We start from the raw sequence: 19,450 nt of genomic DNA on the forward strand, positions 1-19,450 counted from the left end.
ACATTAAAACAAATTGAAAGAAAAGATAGGCCCTCTTATCTATACTTTTTTAGTAATCTAGTTTGTTTATTTTATTTTGGAGAGAGTGTGAACTGGGGAGAGGGGCAGAGGGAGAGAGAGCATCTTATGCAGGCTCCACACTCAGTGCAGAGCCCAACGTGGGGCTCCATTCCACAATACTGGGATCATGACCTGAGTGGAAATCGGGTTGGATGCTCAACCCACTGAGCCACCCAGGTTCCCCAGTATTTTTTTTTAAATTAAGTAAGCTCTACACCCAACGTAGGGCTTGAACTCAAAACCCTGAGATCAAGAGTTGCAGGCTTAACCAACTGAGCCAGCTAGGTGCACTGAGTAGTCTAGTATGTTGCTGTTTACTCCTTGTAATGCTTTAGGGGTAGCCACTGGCTAGCCACAGAAATCAGTAGGTTTGAGAATCCTTGTTGTCTAAGCTTGTGAAAGCTGATTAGGGTCATAAAGGAAAGAGGGGGAAAAGTTACTAGTGGAACTCACCTTGAGCTTCCTTTTCTGCTAGGGCATATTCATTTAGTATAAGTATAAATAAGTAAAGTATATGTATTTTTTTCTTACTTGATTATCACGCAGTCCTGTTAGGTAATCTGTTGCCCTGTCACATTTTACCTGTGTGGAAACTGAGGCCCAGAGAAGCTAAGTAAGTACGTGTTTAAACTTACTCAGCTAAAAGGGAACAACGATGGAATGACTTAATATTGTTGTAATTAGGATCTCTGAAAAGGTATGCAAGTGAGAACAGAAGAAAACTGGTAATGGATTTAAGGAATGTTAAAATTAGTTTCTTACTTTGATTTATCAGGAATTTGAGTCATTAGCTTGCAGTTCAGAGGCTCCTTAGGATGAACAATGGGGAAGAAAATGAGAATTTGCATTTGTGACAGAATTTAGTTATTCAGTCTGTAAATGTTATAGGAAGTCTGCATATTTTTAACCCAGTCTAAAAGGTCAGAGAATAAATAAGAGCTTCTGTTTATAAAACCTTTTTTCCTATATAAAATACATTAGGAGAAAACTAGCATTTCTGAGCCAAGTGGTGAGTAGTAGCCATTTTTTCTGAAAAAAGTTTAGGTATTTGTGATGTGGAAACAGTTTATGGCGAACTTTCTATTTATAAGATGATAGTTCCCATTTATTCTGTACCTATTAGATTTCAGACACTGTGCCTAATGCATTACGTGTATATATATATATCCTTTATTTATTTGTTTTTACTTTTTTTTTTTTTTTTTTTTTGCTTTAGCGAGAGTGCGAGAGAACGCGTGAGTGGGGGGAGAGGGGCTAAAGGAGACAGTGAGAGAATCCTAAGCAGGCTCCACTCTCAGTGCAGAGCCCAACATGGGGCTTGATCCCACGACCTTGGGATCATGACCTGAGCCGAAATCAAGAGTCAGATGCTTAACCGACTGAGCCACCCAGCCGCCCCAAAGCTTTAACTTTTAGTAACTGTGCTCCCCTGCTTCTAGTATAGCTCTATGATAGAACTGATAAAAATCAATGAAAACCATTTGGTTATAATTGTTAGCCATAAAATGGCTTCAGTTATCCAGACCTTAGCCCTGGCAGTTCTCTTTATTTGTAAATGAGTCTGGATCCAAAATCTGTGATTTTTTTTTTTTCTTCAAAGTTTGGAAATAATGTTATAAATGGTGGTTAGTATTCTGCACCTGCCTATTTTATCAGATTGTCGATTGTAACCCATAATTAATTTGAACTAAGTAGTATCGTACTATATCATGGGTTGAGAAGGTGTTTGTGGCTTGATCTAAGAACCCAAACACCACTTAACATTTCTATATGAAAATAAGAGTGTAGAACCCAGTTCTCCACTCTCTCTTGGTCTTATTAGAGGCTGCATAGCCCTGGGGCTATAGGACACACTGAATAAGACTTCAGCACACATCAGTCTTTCAGAAAGGACTAATAGTTGAGGAAATGGTTGCTATCCTCTTTGACTTTAGGGAAATTGAAATTCTTGGTTCAGTTATTTGCATGGGCCAGTCATGTTAGACGATCATAACATTTTATTTTTAATTACTGCAACACATTACTTTTTGCCCACCAGTTTAATCTAGCCTACCTTTTGCTGTTAGACTTAAACTCTTCTTTGGTTGTTCAAAAATCACCCTGCTCCCAAGGTCCTCTTCACCTTCAAGGCTTTCCATGATCTATCCTAGGGGTTAGCAAACTTTTTCTTTAAAGAGCCAGATAATCAAAGCTTTGCATGCCATATACAGTCTTTTTGGCATATACATGCGCGCGCACACACACACACACACACAGGCCCTTTAAAAATGTAAAAGTCATTCTTAGCTCTGGGCCATTTAAAAACAGGACATTTGCCGGGCAGCTAATAAAGCCTCATTTTATCTTTTTGATCCTGTTTTCCATCAGCTCTTCAAAGCATGGTCCATTTAAATCAGTATGGTCTCCTTCTCATCACCTCTGCAGGTACCAAGCTCAGCCTTCATTTCCTGCCTGCTCTTCCATCATTTTTCTGCTTTTCCACACCCTCATACTTCTCCTCATTGTCATCCTTAGATCCTCTAAGATCTAGCCCAGGTCTTCCATTGAAACATATTCTCACTTATTTTTCTTTTTATTAATTCTTGTAGAACTTAGCTTGTCCCATATGTTAGTTTTCTTAATTGAGAACTTATTCCATGTTTTTCTGTAGTTACTGCAAGAATAACGATTGACATTTTCCCTCAAACTATTTTATGGAGAATGCCTGAAATTACTATTTTCTTTACACAAACCAGTATTCCTTCTGTTTGGCATCCTATTCCCTTCCCACAAATTTGAATTTTAGAATTGGAAGCTTGTGTTTCAGATCATCATGACTCATCCTCTTTGTTTCACACAAGAGCAGAAACTTTAAATGACATGTCCAAAGTCATACAACAATTTGTTTAGCACACCACCTCCTTACTTTGTGACATAAGGCAGGGTATTTTATTTGTGGTTGAGCTTCTTCCTCTGTGAAATGGGGATGATGGGAATTAAATGAATTATGTATGTAAAATGCTTAAATAAATGCCTGGCATATAGTAAGTGTTTGTAACTTTTAACTGTTATAGCATGTTTGGAAATCAGTAGAAACTGCATGAGCAAGGTAAGGTTGCAAAGTGCTTGTTGGTAGGTTTGGGGTAGTGCTGGATGAGTGGATGCTCTTCAGCATTTTGTTGAGCTTGTGTATGTATACTGTTCATTAATTCAGTGTAAGTTTGAAGCTGTGAGACTAGAACAGTTAAAAGATGAACAAGGAGCACCTGCGTGACTCAGAATGTTAAGTGTCCAACCCTTGGTTTCCGCTCAGGTCATGATCTTGTGGTTCGTGGGATCAGGCCCTGCTTCAGGCTCTGTGTTGACAATGCGGAACCTGCTTGGGATTCTCTCTGTTCCTCCCTCCTGTGTTTGTGTGTGTGTGTGTGTGTGTGTCTCAAAATAAACATTAAAAAAAATTAAAAAGATAAACAATTGTTGAATCACTGTTACATTTCTGAAACTAACACTGTTAACTAGCTGAAATTAGAATAAAAAACTTAAGATGAATGAAACCTCTCTGCTTCCAGGTTATTCGGTAGAGTAGGAAAGGCAGGCATGCAGAGTGTAAACTGGTAGCACTGAGAAGGGAGGGAATGACTGCCTTGGATGGGTGGTGAAGAAAAAATCCTTGAAAAAGACCCACGGTGTTGAGATGGATCTTGAGGAATGGTGAGTAGTTTTCAGTGAGGCCATGGAAGAGAAGAGGAAGTTCTAGGATAGGAAGTTTGTGTTAAAGCAGAAGATGCTATACACATGGTGTGTGTAGAAAGATATGATTTACAGTGTGGTGGAAGAAATGGAGGGGTGGTACTTGCTGAAAGCAGAGAGACAGATTTGGAAGCCCTTGTAGTTAGAGAAGAAATGAAGTGAGTTTGAAATAAATACAAATGAGGGGCGCCTGGGTGGCTCAGTCGCTTAAGTGTCCAACTCCAGCTCAGGTCATGGTCTCGCGGTTCATGGGTTCAAGCCCCGTGTCAGACTCTGTGCTGACAGCTCAGAACCTGGGAGCCTGCTTTGGATTCTGTATCTCCCTCTCTCACTGTCCCCCGCCCCCCTGCTCACCCTCTGTTTCTCTCTGTCTCTGAAAGGTGAATAAATGTTAAAAAAATTTTTTTTTTAAATACAAATGAGAAATTTTTTAATAGAGAGTTTTAACATATATAAAAATAGAACATAGCTGTCCTACATAGCTGTCACTTAGCTTTAGCAGTTATCAGTAAATGTCTTACCTTTTTTCACCTGTAGTTCCCTTTTCCTCATTATCACTTGTTGTCTTTGAAAGGGGATTAAAGTTGTTTTGAGGCCCTGGGAAAGATTAGTGACCAATGGCTAAAACATTGGGACAGAGACTTCATTGAGTTCACTACATGGAAACGCTTCTGGTGCAATGGAGGGGATGAATGCTTTCGAAGATTCATAGGGCCAGTGTCTGAAGAAGCTCAAGGAGAGGATTGCAGCTGGTGGCTACTCTCCACATGGCTATTTAAATTTATTTATTTATTTATTTATTTATTTATTTAAAATTAGAATTAAAAAAATTTTTTTTTAATGTTTGTATTTATTTTTGAGACAGAGAGAGACAGAGTGTGAGCAGGGGACGGGCAGAGAGAGAGGGAGACACAGAATCTGAAGCTGGCTCCTGGCCCTGAGCTGTCAGCACAGAGCCCGATGCGGGGCTCGAACTCACAGACCGTGAGATCATGACCTGAGCTGAAGTCGGACACTTAACTGACTGAGCCGCCCAGGCTATTTAAATTTAAATTTAAGTTAATTAAAATAAAAATTCAGTCCTCAGTCACACTAGCCATATTTCACGTGCTCAGCCGTCACGTGTACTTAATGGCTACCATATTAGGCAGCACAGATATAGAATTTTTTTTTTTTTTAATCATTATAGAAAGTTTTGTTGAACAGCACTGGACTTGAGTCCTAAAATTCCTTTTTATCTGAGTCTCTTGGTGGGTGTAGCTCATATCTCAATGTGCCTGGCTTTATGTTATGGCCATGTCCCTTATCCCTTCCTCTTAAGTAAAACTTTATATGAAGAGGTTTTTTTTTTTTTTACAAGTTTAATTTGTGTTGTAATATAAGGAAAATAATTGTGTTAGCTAACAATGATCAAGCATTTATTTAGTATGCCAGGCATTGTTCTTAAGCCAGGCTGTCCTTATGAATATCACTGAATTTTTTATAGCCTTATGTGAAGATGCTGTTTTTTTTCTTTTCTTGTTTTTAAAGGTACTGACTTTAGGGGCGCCTGGGTGGCTCAGTTGGTTAACGTCCGGCTTCAGGTCATGATCTCAAGGTCTGTGAGTTCTAGCCCCACGTCGGGCTCTGTGCTGTCAGTTCAGAGCCTGGAGCCTGCTTCAGATTCTGTGTCTCCCTCTCTCTCTGCCCCTCCCCTGCTCATGCTCTGTCTCTGTCAAAAAATGAATAAATGTTAAAAAATGTTTAAAGGTACTAACTTTATCACCATTTTATAATGTTGAAATTGAGACACAATGAGCTGAAGTTACGAGGTTAAGGTCATAGAGCTAGGAAGTGATAGGGTCAGAGTAGGGTCTTAGGTTATTTATTTGTATATATTTTGACGAGCAGGTTGTAGAGAAATTAAATTAGTTCTTATGGGGATGGTAGTTGTTTTGAAACAGTGGTTCTAGATGATTGTATGACTGGATTAATCTGGCAGTTGTGTGAATTTAGAGTTGCTGGTCCACCTTAGTTTGCTAAAAAGAAAAAAAACCCTAGCTTTAGTGTTTGGGTTTGTTGTGGCCTACCCCCTACTGCCGCCTTGACTCATTTTTTCAGTGTGGATATCATTATTCAATAAGTATTAGTTAATAGAGTTTCCCTTTCTAGTAAAAAAAATTGAAATGGTTAGAAGAAAATGACTCACCTAAGTGAGTTAACTGTAAGAGCTGGAATTACATTTCTAGTTTTTAGTTGTCCTTTCTCCTGACAACTGTAGTTTTTTTGTACTGTATAAACAAATCGAATTAGTTGGTATTTGTCATAATTCACATAAATTGTACTGTTTACTTAATATACTTAATTTATTCAACAATTTATAATATTTACTGTATGCCAGCCTCTGTTAAGCCCTGGGCACACAGTGGTGAAGGAGACAGTGTTTGTCCCCATGGAGTTTATATTCTGGGAGTGGGAAGTGGACAGAAACAGAAAGTAAGTTGGTTGAACACATAATAGAATTTCAGATATTAAGTGCTATCATTCATTAAATATTACTAAAGTATGAAAACGGTGATATAATAATGGTTGGGGAGCGACTTTTGATAATATGGTCAGGACAGGCTTTTCTGAGGATGGAACATTTAAGTCGAAATCTAAATAATAAGCAGTTGGCTGTGTCAGTATCTGAGAAGAGTATTATTACACCTTTACTGGAAAGGGGTTAGCAGGTATGTCTTTCTAACTGTGCCAAAGAATATTAGTTACATCCAAACAACTAGTCAGGTTCTAGAAATCTGTATCCATGAAATACTTGGATTGTATAAGTTATCCAGGCCTGTTGAAAGTTATAGAAACTAGTAAATGACATCTATAGATAGTGTTGAAGAATAGTAATGAAAGCAAGAATGATGAAAAATGAAGAAATAAAAAGTTCTATAATTACGTTGTGGAGGGCACTACCAATAGAAATTGCATATTCCTCCCCCACCCCCAGGATTTTGAAACAATAGGGGAAGAAATTTTATTCTAGCTAGATTATTTAATGTGTTTCAATTATCAGGAGTGTTCTTGGGTTGTTTGTATATATATTTTACTTATTCAAGTGGTGAATGAAACAGATAAAATATACATATGAAAATAGCACATTTTAAACTTTGTCCTAGAATAACCTCTAAAGTGTAAGTTGCCTGAAGGCAAGGCTGTGTTCATCTGGCTCATTCAACAGATATTTGTTAAATATAAAGTTAAAAAAACTAAAATTTTTGAGTGCTTCCTCTGTGCTAGAGTGTTTATTTTACACCTTTAATGAAGTTTAATTGACATAAAATGAGTCCCACATTGTAAAATGTACAATGTAATAAGTTTTGACCAAATGAGAGTGTGTCTGTGTGTGTGTACATTTTTCATATTCTCTTACTTGATCCTCCACAACCCTGTGACTTGACTTATTTCCGTTTTACAGATAAGAAAACTGGGGACCAAAGTGATTAAGTAACCTTCCTGGGGTCACTGTAAGTGGCTGACCTGGGATTTGAAACCGAGTTGTCTGAAAAGTAGAGTAGACCTTTGGGTTTTGGTATGCCCTCTGTTTTTAAGCACTGCACTCTAAAGTCCTAGTGCTTTTGGTTTCCTGGGTTGGGAATATCTGCGATCTCCTCTCTAATTTATCCATAGTTTCTTCATATTTGTGTGTGTGTGTGTGTGTGTGTGTGTGTGTGTGTGTGTGTGTGTTGCTATTGGTGATGTCCTTTTGCAACAAAAATTTTTTTGATCCTTCCCCCCCGCCTTAAGTAAGCTCTAGGCCCAATGTGGGGCTTGAAAACAAAACCCTCTGATCGAGTCACCTGCCCTACTGACTAGTCAGGCACCCCAAATTTCTGATTTTGATATAGTCCCATTTATTTTTTCGTCTGTTGATTGTGCCTTTAGTGTCATATCTAAGAATCCATTGCCAAATCCAAGGTCTTGAAGATTTACCCCAATTTTTTTTCTTGCAAGACTTTTAGAGTTTTAGCCTTTACATTTAGGTATTTGATCCATTTTGAATTAATTCTTATATATGTTGTAAGGTAGGAGTCCAACCGCATTCTTTTACATGTGGATATCCAGTTGTCTCAGCTCTGTTGAAAAGACTATTCTTTTCTCAGTAAGTTGTCTTGGTTCTCTTTTCAAAAATCATTTGACTATAAATGTAAGAGTTTATTTTTGGACTGTTGCTATTTCATTGTTCTTTTATCCTTATGTCAGGAGCATACTATCTTGATTACTGTAGGTTCTCATTTTGAATTCCTAATGTATCATTTCTTCTGTAAATATTTCAATATATATATTTCTCTAAGAGAATGAAAGTTTTAAAAACATCACACTTGGGGGCAAGGCACCTGGCTGGCTCAGTCAGTAGAGCTGTGACTTTTTTTAAAAATTTTTTTCGATGTTACTTTTTTGAGAGAGAGAGAAGGGGAGGGGCAGAGAGAGAGGGAGACACACAATCTGAAGCAGGCTCCAGGCTTCCAGCTGTCAGCACAGAGCCCATTGTGGGGCTTGAACTCAAGAGCCGTGATCATGACCTGAGCCGAAGTCGGACACTTAACCGACTAGCCACGCAGGCACCCCTTAATTCTTTAGTATTATGTAATGTCTAGTCATTTCAAATTTTTCCAATTGTGTGTCTCTTAAAAAATAATCTGCTTTACTGAAGTATAGTGTACATACAGTAAAATTCACCAATTTTATGTGCAATGTAATGAATTTTTAGCCTCAGATTAATTTTGTTACAATTTACATATAGTAAAATTTAACCTTTTTTAGGTATGTTTTAGGAGTTTCTTTTTGGCTCTGCCTTTAGTTTGGGGAGTGGCAAGTTTAAGGTATAGTTTACATGCAGTAAACTCATCCTATGCAGTGTAAAGTTCTTTGAATTTTGGCAAATGTATAGTCACGTAATCACTACCACAATTTAGATACCACCCTATAAAGTTCCCTCTGTACTTTTATAATAAATATCTTTTCTTCCCCCTTAGCCCCTGGCAGTCACTGATTTGATTTCTGTATAGATTTGCCTTTCCAGAATGTCATATAAATGGGATTATGGATTATTTTTGTGTCTAGCTTCTTTAATTTATCACAGTGCTTTTGAAATTCATCCATGCTGTGTGTAGCATGTATCAGTAATTTGTAACTTTATTACTGAGTAGTATTCCACTATTCAGGATGCACTACTGCGGTTTATTCATTTATCAGGTAATAGACATTTGGGCTGTTTTCACTTTTTGGCTATTTTGAAGAAACCAGCTCTGAACATTCACATTCATTACTTTTGAATACGTACCTGGGAGTGGGGTTGTATAAGTCTGTTTGACTTCATAAGAAAATGTCAAACTGTTTTCCAAAATGGCTGTGCCGTTTTCCATTCCCACCAGTGGTGTGTGAGAGTTTCAGCTGCTTGGCCTCCTTGCTAGTTGTTGGCATTATCAGTCTTTAATTTTATCAGCTAAGTCTACTTGCTTAAATGACTGTGTAAGTCTTTTGCCTGCTTGTTGAGCTATTTATCTTCTTATTAATAAGTTCTTTGAGTTCTTTGTAATTCTGGGTATAAGGTTATTATCAGACATAACATTTTGCAAATGTTACCTTGTCTGTGGGTTGACTTAATTTTCTTTTTTTTTTAATTTTTAATGTTAATTTATCTTTGAGAGAGACAGAGTACAAGTGGAGGAGAGGTAGAGAGAGAGAGGGACACAAAATCTGAAGCAGGCTCCAGGCTCTGAGCTGTCAGCACAGAGCCTGATGTGGAGCTTGAACTCACAAACTGTGAGATCATGACCTGAGCTGAAGTCTGACGCTTAACCGACTGAGCCACCCAGGCACCCCGACTTAATTTTCTTAACAATCTTTCAAAGGACAGAATACTTGAAAATTGGATGAAATCTAATTTGTCAATTTTTTGCTTTTATGGTTTGCATTTTTTCTGTTTGAAAATTTTTGTCTAACCAAAGGTCATAGAGAGTTTCTCCCATATTTTCTGTTAAAAGTTATACTTAACTCTTTTGTGATTAGGTCATTGATACGTTTTGAGTTAGCCTTGCCAAGCTTTTGTTTCTAGTAGCTTTTTGGTAGATTCTCTTAGGATTTTCTGCCTAAATGATCATACTATCTTTATTATTAAAGACAGTTTTCCTTTTCTCTGTCTAGTCTTGCCTTGATATTGCCTAAGCTAGAACTTCCAGTTCTGGTGTCTCTTCATTTTATTTATTTATTATTTTTTGTGATGTTTACTTATTTTTGAGAGAGAGAGAGCTCTTGAGCAAGTGAGCGCTAATGGGGGAGGGGCAGAGCGGGAGAGAGACTGAAGATCCAGAGCAGGCTCTGCGCTGACAGCAGAGAGCCCAGTGCAGAACTTGAACTCATGACCCATGAGATCATGACCTCAGCCAAAGTCGGACACTTAACTGACAGAATCACCCAGGCGCCCCCATTTTATTTTTTTATAATTCTAATCAAGATTCTCGTGAGATTCACAAGTTGATATGTCATCCATTTTAATCTACCATTTACCTCTTATTTTATGCTAGGTGCTTTTGATTCAGTGATCAGTACAAAGTCCCTAACTTTGTGGAACTTGCTCATTGTCATCAGAGGCACATTAGTAAAATACCTTGATTTTTCAAAAGGTGGATCAACATCAATTCCATTGTAAAGCTTAAAGATAATTAAATGAGAATAAGAACACTTTGACATTTCTCAGTTATGTGTACATTAAGCTTCCATGAAGAAAGTATTTAATAAACTGTCAAGAAATTTGTTTTAAATATTTATTTTTTTTGAGAGAGCACGAGGGAGAGAGAGCTCTGCGCCACCATGGAGCCCAGCTTGGGGGCTGGATCCCATGAACCATGAGGTCAGGACCTGAACCGAAATCAAGAGTTGGATGCTCAACCAACTGAACCATCTAGATGCTCCAAGAAATTTGTTTTAGAAATAATGGCTCATGTAAAGCAGCAGTAGACTTTATTTTTAAAATTGTAGTTGTTGACATTGCAGCCACATTTTTTTTTTCAGTGCAGAGGTTGGCAAATCTTTCTTGAAATGACTCGGATAGTAAGTGTTTTAGACATTATGGGCCATATAACTTCTCTGTTGCATATTCTTGGCTTTTCTTCTTCCCTCCCCTCCCCTTTCCTCCCTTCCTCCCTTCCTCCCTTCCTCCCTCTCTCCCTCTCTCCTTAAAAACCATACTTAACTCAGAATCTCAACAAAAACAGGTTGTGGGCTGTAGTTTGCTGACCATTGATTTATGTAATGATTACTTTGAAATCTTTCTCCATCTTTTTCTTTCTACTTTGGGCACATTTATTCATTAGATATTTATTAAGTGTATATCATATGTGAGCTATGGTTCCTTTTTGCTGATTTTGGTAAGCAGTACAAAGATGTGTAAGATACTATGTGCCAATCTTTGTTGTTTAGGTTTTATTCATCCAGGAGCTTTTGGCCAAGGGCATGAATGAATGGGTGTTGAAACCCAGGAGTTTCAGCCTAGAGAGTACTGTGTGTATTTGATTGGGATGTCGTATTCCAAGGAAGGTTTCTTGAAAGATGACATTTGAGTTTCAAGGCTGTGTAGGATTGAATTTTTCTATTACAAGACATTAAAGACATTTTGGACGGTAAAGTAGAAGTTAATAAATCATGTAGAGTTCCTAATTTAAAAAAGTGTATAATTTTAGATATATAGAAAAGTTGCAATGATATTACAAATAATTCTATACCCTTCACCTTCATTCTTTATGTAATATTTACTTTTTAATTTTTTCTCTGTTAAATTAAGATACACATATATAATTTGTTATAAAATTAAAATTATTTTATTAAACGTATGGGAGACATGGTGCTCCTTAGCCCTAAATAATTCAGAGTACATTTCCTAATAACAAGGACATTCTCTTTCAAAACCACAGTACATTTGTCAAAATGAGAAAATTAATGTTGTGTCAGACTGTTATCTATAGATCTTATTCAGATTTCACTCGTTGTTCTGATGTTCTCTACAGCAAAACAGAATACTCTTTTGATGGCCCAGGAACCAATCTGGGATTATATGTTACATTCAGTTGTCATGTCTTTTTGGTTTCCTTTAATCTAAACTAGTTCTTAATCTTTGTCTTTTATGACTTGATGCTTTTGAAGATTACAGGTTATTTTGTAGAATGTCCCTTAACTGGGGTTTCTCTCTTTCCTCATGATTTAGATTCTGATTGTGCCTTCTTAGCAAGAATACCACAGATTTGCCGTGTTCTTATTGCATGATTTGGGGCAGGTACATGATGTGCATATTTGTCCCATTGCTGGTACACTGTTAACTTGGATGACTTGGCAAGGAACGGATAGGTTTTCCTTTTTTCTGATTTCTTTAATTTTTTGAGTAATCTCTACCCCCATTGTGGGGCTCAAACTCAACGACTAAGAGTTGTGATCAAGAGTCGCATGCTCTACTGACTAAGCCAGCCTGGCGCTCTAGATCTGCTAGACTTCTTTACTAGAAAATTATTTTTCACTTTGTCATTAATCAGTATCTTGTGGGGAGTTGCTTTATAACTATATAAATATCCTGTTTCTGTTTTACTAGATTTAGCATCCATTGGTGATTTTTGTGTGAAACAGTTTAAGTGGCTACCAAATTGTAACCTTTTAATAACGTCATTCCTTCTACCTTTATTAGTTGGAATTCACTTGTCGGGTTGACAGGATGACAAGGAGATGGGGCTTGAGGTGAAGGAGCAGAGAGCTCAGTATTAGGATGGCACAGATAATTTCTGTGAGGAGTTCATCTTCATAACCTAGGAGTTATGTGAAAGGGCACAGAGTCCAGATGAATGTCTCTTTCTTCTTCATGATGGATTGACCCTTTTATCATAAAATGTCCCTCTTGGGGCACGTGGGTGGCTCAGTCGGTTAAGCGTCCAACTTTGGCTCAAGTCACGATCCCATGGCTTGTGGGTTTGGGCCCCGCTTCTGGCTCTGTGCTGACAGCTCAGAACATGAAGCCTGCTTCGGATTTTGTGTGTGTGTGTCTCTCTCTGCCCCTTCCACACTCCCACTCTGTCTCTCTCAAAAATAAACACTAAAAAAGTTTTTTTAAATGTCCCTCTTTCTAGTAACACTTCTGTTTCGTTAGATAATTGTACAGCCACTGCAGCTTTCTTGTATGTGCTGTTCTTACAATATTTCCTTTTCCATCCTTTTCCTTTCAGTCTCTTTGTATCTTTAAATCTAAAATTCCTCTCTTATAGACTGTGTATGGTTGGATCTTGTTTTTTTATTCACTTAAGCCTGTGTCTGCAGTGATTCTATCAGTCTCCTATGGTAGCCTTTGACTACAAACTCCACTGTTTTTGAGGGCACCCTTTGGCATGAACTTCTCTACATGCTGTTGCAAATGAATTTCCGCCGGGAAGAGAATCTGAGCTTATCTTTTTTTTTTTTTTTAAATGTTTGTTTATTTTTGACAGAAGGAGAGAGAGAGAGAGAGAGAGAGAGAGAGAGAGAGAGAGAGAGAGAATGGGGGAGGGTCAGGGGCAGAGGGAGAGGGAGACACAGAATCAGAAGCAGGCTCCAGGTTCTGAGCTGTCAGCACAGAGCCCCACGTGGGGCTCCAACTCATGAACCATGAGATCATGACCTGAGCAGAAGTCAGATGCTTAACCCACTGAGGTGTGGCCCTCCGCCCTTTTTAATTGTGGTAAAATGTACATCGCATAAAAGTTAACCTTTGTAACCATTTTTAAATGTGTAGTTCAGGGGACCGAAGTACCTTCACTTTGTTGTGCTCCCGCCTCCTCTGTTAAGTTCCAAAATATCCCAGAAGGAATCCCTTTACCCACTAAGCATTTGCTCCCTATCCCAGCCATCCTTAGCTCCTGGTATTCACCAGTCTACTTTTTGTGTCTATGAATTTGACTACACTATATGCCTCCTATAAGTAGAGTCATACAGTGGTTGTCCTTTTGTGTATGTGGCTTCTTTTCACTTAGCATGTGTTCATCCTTGTATGTGTCAGAACTTCATTTGTTTTTAAGGCTGAAAAATATTTTATTGTATGGATGTACCACCTTGTGTTTATCATTTGCCAGTGGACATTTGGGTTTTTCCACCTTGTGGCTATTGTAAATAATGCTACTCTGAACATTGATGTACAAATATCTGTTCAGATCCATGCTTTCAGTTATTTTGGGTATGGATTCAGGAGTGGTATTGCTGGATCATAGGATAATTCTGTTTAATATTTTTTTAATTTTTAATGTTTATTTATTTTTTTTTAAACATTTTTTTTTTCAACGTTTATTTTTGGGACAGAGAGAGACAGAGCATGAACGGGGGAGGGGCAGAGAGAGAGGGAGACACAGAATCGGAAACAGGCTCCAGGCTCTGAGCCATCAGCCCAGAGCCCGGCGCGGGGCTCGAACTCACGGACAGCGAGATCGTGACCTGGCTGAAGTCGGACGCTTAACCGACTGCGCCACCCAGGCGCCCCAATTTAATGTTTATTTTTGAGAGAGCATGAGCAGGGAAGGCGGAGAGAGAGAGAGATTTTTTGAAGCAGGCTCCAGGCTCTGAGCTATCAGCATAGAGCCTGATGTGGGGCTCGAACTCATGAATGGTGAGATCATGACCTGAGCTGAAGTCGGACGCTTAACTGACTGAGCCACCCAGGTGCCCCAATTCTGTTTAAATTTTGGGGGACTGCCATACTATCTTCCACAGCAGCTATAACATTTTACATTCCCACAGGTAGTACACATGGGTTCCAGTTTCTCCACATTTTTCCAACACTTGTGATTTTCTGTCTTTTTTATAATAGCTTTCATAGTGGGGGTGAAGTGGTAGCTCATTGTGATTTTGATTTGCACTTTTCCTGATGACTAGTGATGTTGAACATCTTTTCATGTGCTTATGGGCTAACTGTATAGCTTCTTTGGAGAAATGTCTATTCAAGTCTTTTGTCCATTTTTGAATTGGGTTGTATGTTTTTTTGTTGTTAATGAATTGTAGTTTATGTATTCTGGATTATCAGATACATGAAATGTACATATCTTACTCTGAAAAGTGGTGTCTTTACTCTGATAACTGATAATCCTTTGCATAAGAGCTTTTAATTTTGATGAAATAATTTTTGGTATTTTTTTTAATGTTTATGCATTTTGGTGTCACAGTTAAATCATTGCTAAGTTTAAAGTCACAAAGACTTTTCTCCTGTGTTTTCTTCTAAGAATTTCATAGTGGTAGCTCTTAAATTTACATCTTTGACCCATTTTGGGTTAATTTTTGTGTATGATTTAAGTTGTAAAGTTTCACCATATATGTGAGGGTTTATTTCTGGGCTCTCTATTCTATTTCATTGGATTTTATGTTTGTCCTTATGCCAGCACCACACTATTCTGATTACTGTAGCTTTATAGTAAGTGTTGAAATTGAGAAGCTACACTTTGCTTTTGATTTATGTGTCTTTAAATTTATAATTTCCCTCCCTCTACACTGTTTTTTTCTTCTCATGCCATTTATTTGTTGCATAACCCATCTTTTGTTAGGTCAAATTTACCACATTCTGGGGCGCTTGGGTAGCTCAGTGGGTTAAGCACCTGACTCTTGATTTTGGCTCAGGTCATGATCTCAAGGTTGGTGAGTTCGAGCCCCAGGTGCAGAGCCTGCTTGGGATTCTTTCTCTCCCTCTCTCTCTGCCCCTCCCCTGCTCGCACTCGCAGGCTCTCTGTTTCTCTCTCAAATAAATAAACTTAAAAAAAAAATACCACATTCTGGGTTTAACGGATTTGTAACCTCATGGTATCAGTTAATATATTCTTCTACACCCTGTTTCCCGTAAACTAGTAGGTCTTGATTAAATCCAGGCTCCAATTGCATCATATCAGAAGGTACTTTTTTTTTTTTAACCTAAAGAAATTGTGAAAAGCATGCAGAATGATAAAAATGAAGCCCTGCACACCTGTCACCTCGTCTCAACAGTTATTAACTCAAGCCAGTCTTATTTACAACCCCAGCTATTTCCTCCTTCCTGTATTAGTTTGAAGCAATATAAACTACTGTTACTCTTTAAAATTTCTTTATATTAACTTGGCATTTTGAATCACATATTAACTTGATATTCAATAACTATTGAAAGCATATAATCCTGGATATGATTGTTTTGTGAAATATTCATCTAATCATAGGTATGTTTAGGACTAGAATATGATCTTGGCTTTTTTGAAATTTAGTTTTTGTAACTATATGAAACATTAACTTGCTTTGTTCCAAAATACTAAAGAAAAAATTAAAAGTGAAGCATCTCTAAATGGATCCCAAAAGAAAAAACAAGAATGAATTTAAACTTTTAGCATAAGTTTCAGAGAATGCTCCTATGGTATGCTAACATTTCCCTTGGTTATTCCACCACTGGGTTTGGTCAGTGAAAATCAGTGGTTTCTATACTCCGTACCTCTTGGTATTGCTCTCAGCCCAAGCCCAAGTATGATTTGTTCTACTAAGTAAACCAGGTTGTCAAACAATTGCTCTTTATTAGTCAAAGATGTAATTGTATAATCAATAAAAATATAGAAGTCCCACCTCACAGAAGTCTTTAAATTCTTTTAAATCGCTTTATGGGGATGCAGGTGAATTTATGGGTACTGAATTGGTGGCATTTATATCTTAACTGTGGCATCTCAGCAACCACTAAGATAAGGTAACCCTAAGCAAGATTTTTAGCCATTTTATATAGCCTTTAATTACAGGCTACAAATAAATAGAAAACCCCAATAAATTCAAATGAAATGAATTTATTTGAAAAAATTTAGAAATTTGATTAGGTTTAATTGTGAAGGTAGTTTATTCCTTGTGACGCAGTTTTAGAGAGGCAGTATAATCTAGAAATGAAAAGCGTGGACTTCGGGTCACCTGGTTACAATACCAGCTCTCCTGCTCATGAACTAGAGGATTTTAGTCAAGATAATTAACTAAGGTTTGGTTTCCTCACCTGTAAAGTGAAGGGTAAGAGATTGCACATAGTGCTTACCACAGGGTCTGGTTTTTGTAGTAAGTATTAGTTACTATTATTATTAGTTCTCTTCCTTAGACTTTAGTAATTTCTCTCTCGGTGCTATGTGTGAAGCAAAGAGTTACGGAATCAGAATGTTAGAAATGGAAAGAATTTCAGAGGTGTTGTGGTCAGATGTTAATTTCTAGATGAGAGAGAGTGATTGGGTTGGAGAGCAAACCAATCCTGTCCTTGGAGTTCTAAGATCAGTGCTATTTTACTGGGAATTGGCACCATTCATACTGGTAGACTCTTTAGACCTGAATTGTACTTCTCTTTGAATGTTTTAATTTGTGGCTTGAGTATCATGGTTATTTTATTAAAATGAGATTCCAGTCCTATAATTCCAGAGTAACTAATATTTCTGAGGAATATAGAATTTCACTCTATTAATGTTTGTATCATTTCATAAAGGGCCTAATCTTTTCCATTGGAACAAGCCTTAGGTCGTGTTATGCTCTATAACTAAACTCACTTGACAATATTGTCTACCTTACTAGAAATTACTTGACAGCTGACTTTGGTGTACGGCATTGTTTTAGAGGTAGGGGGTTGGCAAGGAGAGACACTTGTTACATAGATACTGACAGAGGTACTTATTATTTAGAAAGGAAAGTGCTCTGAATGATTTAACTTATTTTCAAGTGTTTTTCTGCACTTGTAAACATAGTGCCTGTATTTAGAGACCGGGGGAAAAGATGGGAGGTGACTTTGATGTCAGTCAATATGTCAGTTAAATCAGGAATAGAATTTATATTTTATTCCCAAGTAGTTTTCTCCAACAGAGTGAGAGGTTACTTTTGGAGTAAAGATTATTTAGTATTGGTTATTTTTTCCAGTAGGCTATTTTTATTTGTACTTTGTTTTATTTTGATCATGTTCACATTATTTCTTCCTTCCTCCCTGCCATGACCCATATCTTTTCTGGGCCTCTGAGCCAGCAAACACAGAGAGAACCATACTTAGGTAGCCTTTATAGTTAATATTAGATGAGCCTTACCCATGGATTGCCTATGCTTTATTTGAATGGAATTATGCTTTATTTGAATGAAATTTAAATTTGAAAAATTTTTTTTAGTATGTTTAGCCTGTTGAACTTAATAAACATAGTATTTAATTTTTTCAGAGGTCGAAACAGCAAAGGACTGCCTCAATCTACGGTGAGTAACTTTAATGTTAGTTGGTTGGAAAAATTGGTAATGAAAATGTGATTTCTGAACCGGTGGACCAAAGCCAAGGTAAAAAAAAATCCTTTTTCTTGAATTTTATATCTGACAACGTTAAAAATTTTTTTTTTATTTTTGAGAGAGAAAGTGAGACAGACTGTGAGGGAGGGGTAGAGAGAGAGAGGGAGACACAGAATCCGAAGCAGGCTCCAGGCTCCAGGCTCCGTGGTGTCAACACAGGGCCTGACACAGGGCTCGAACTCATGAACTGTGAGATCGTGTCCTGAGCTGAAGTCAGATGTTTAACAGACTGAACCACCCAGGTGCCCAAAGAAAATTTTAATGTTTATTTTGGAGTGAGTGAGTGAGTGAGCGAGAGAGAGAGAGAAGAGAGGGGAGAGAGAGAGAGAGAGAGAGAGAGAGAGAGAGAGAGAGAGAGAGAGAAAACGAGCAATGTAGGGGGCCGGAGAGTGAGGGGACAGAGGATCCGAAGCAGGCTCTGTGCTGACAGCAGAGAGGCTGACGGGGGGACTCAAACTCACAGACTGTGAGATCATGACCTGAGCTGAAGTTGGATGGTTAACTGACTGAGCCACATAGGCACCCCTCTTATAACTTTTATACTTCAGTACTGTTTGGTATAAAATTATTAGCTATATATGTTGTTTTTTGAGATGATTTTATATGAAAAATATAAAATTATCTGTTAATAGTATTTTTCTTGCCTAATAAGTTATTTGTTGTTTTATAAATGGCTAAAGGCAAATCTAAATGCATAATGCCTAAAAAAGATCAATGGAACACGAGGACTGGAGTTGCAGAGTTCTTTGGGTGTTTGGTTTTGAATTAATGTGCTATCTTTTAGTTCGTTCCATTTTTCTCCCTTGGAAAGAGCCTTCTGGTTTTAAAATTTAGAACTTTTAGGGGCGCCTGGGTGGCGCAGTCGGTTGAGCGTCCGACTTCAGCCAGGTCACGATCTCGCGGTCCGTGAGTTCGAGCCCCGCGTCGGGCTCTGGGCTGATGGCTCGGAGCCTGGAGCCTGTTTCCGATTCTGTGTCTCCCTCTCTCTCTGCCCCTCCCCCGTTCATGCTCTGTTTCTCTCTGTCCCAAAAATAAATAAACGTTGAAAAAAAAAAAAATTAAAAAAAAAAAAAATTTTAGAACTTTTATCAATGAAAAAATCCATGATTGATGGATATGTGCTGAGGGAACATAGTGCAGCGTCTTCTGCAAAAGACCCCTCCACCCCATTCATTTATTTACATATAGTTAAACCTATTTAGTGTACAGGTCTGTGAGTTTTGATGCATACGATTGTGTAACCACCACCACAGTCAAGATAATGGGACATTTCTCTCACTTTGAAAAATCACTCCTGCCACTTTGTAGTGAACCCTCCTCCCTTTACTCCCCAATATTTGTGGTT

General features: G+C 37.9%; 1 protein-coding gene across 18 annotated transcripts in view; it reads left to right on the forward strand.

Annotated features, from left to right (window-relative positions):
* ATXN2 (ataxin 2) overlaps window positions 1-19,450 on the forward strand; it is a 146,813-nt gene that overhangs the window by 15,524 nt on the left and 111,839 nt on the right. For all 18 annotated transcript variants that reach the window (XR_005781110.1, XR_005781103.1, XR_005781099.1 and 15 more), the window contains exon 2: window positions 17,985-18,018. Coding sequence is in view for 6 of the 18 variants with exons in the window: in XM_040443872.1 (XP_040299806.1) it covers window positions 17,985-18,018 (34 nt within the window). In the remaining 12 variants the exon portion in view is untranslated. The remainder of the gene's footprint in view (window positions 1-17,984; window positions 18,019-19,450) is intronic.

This window comes from Herpailurus yagouaroundi, unplaced genomic scaffold, assembly GCF_014898765.1.
Source record: "Herpailurus yagouaroundi ecotype Mexico unplaced genomic scaffold, PumYag 191, whole genome shotgun sequence".
Lineage (NCBI taxonomy): Eukaryota > Metazoa > Chordata > Mammalia > Carnivora > Felidae > Herpailurus > Herpailurus yagouaroundi.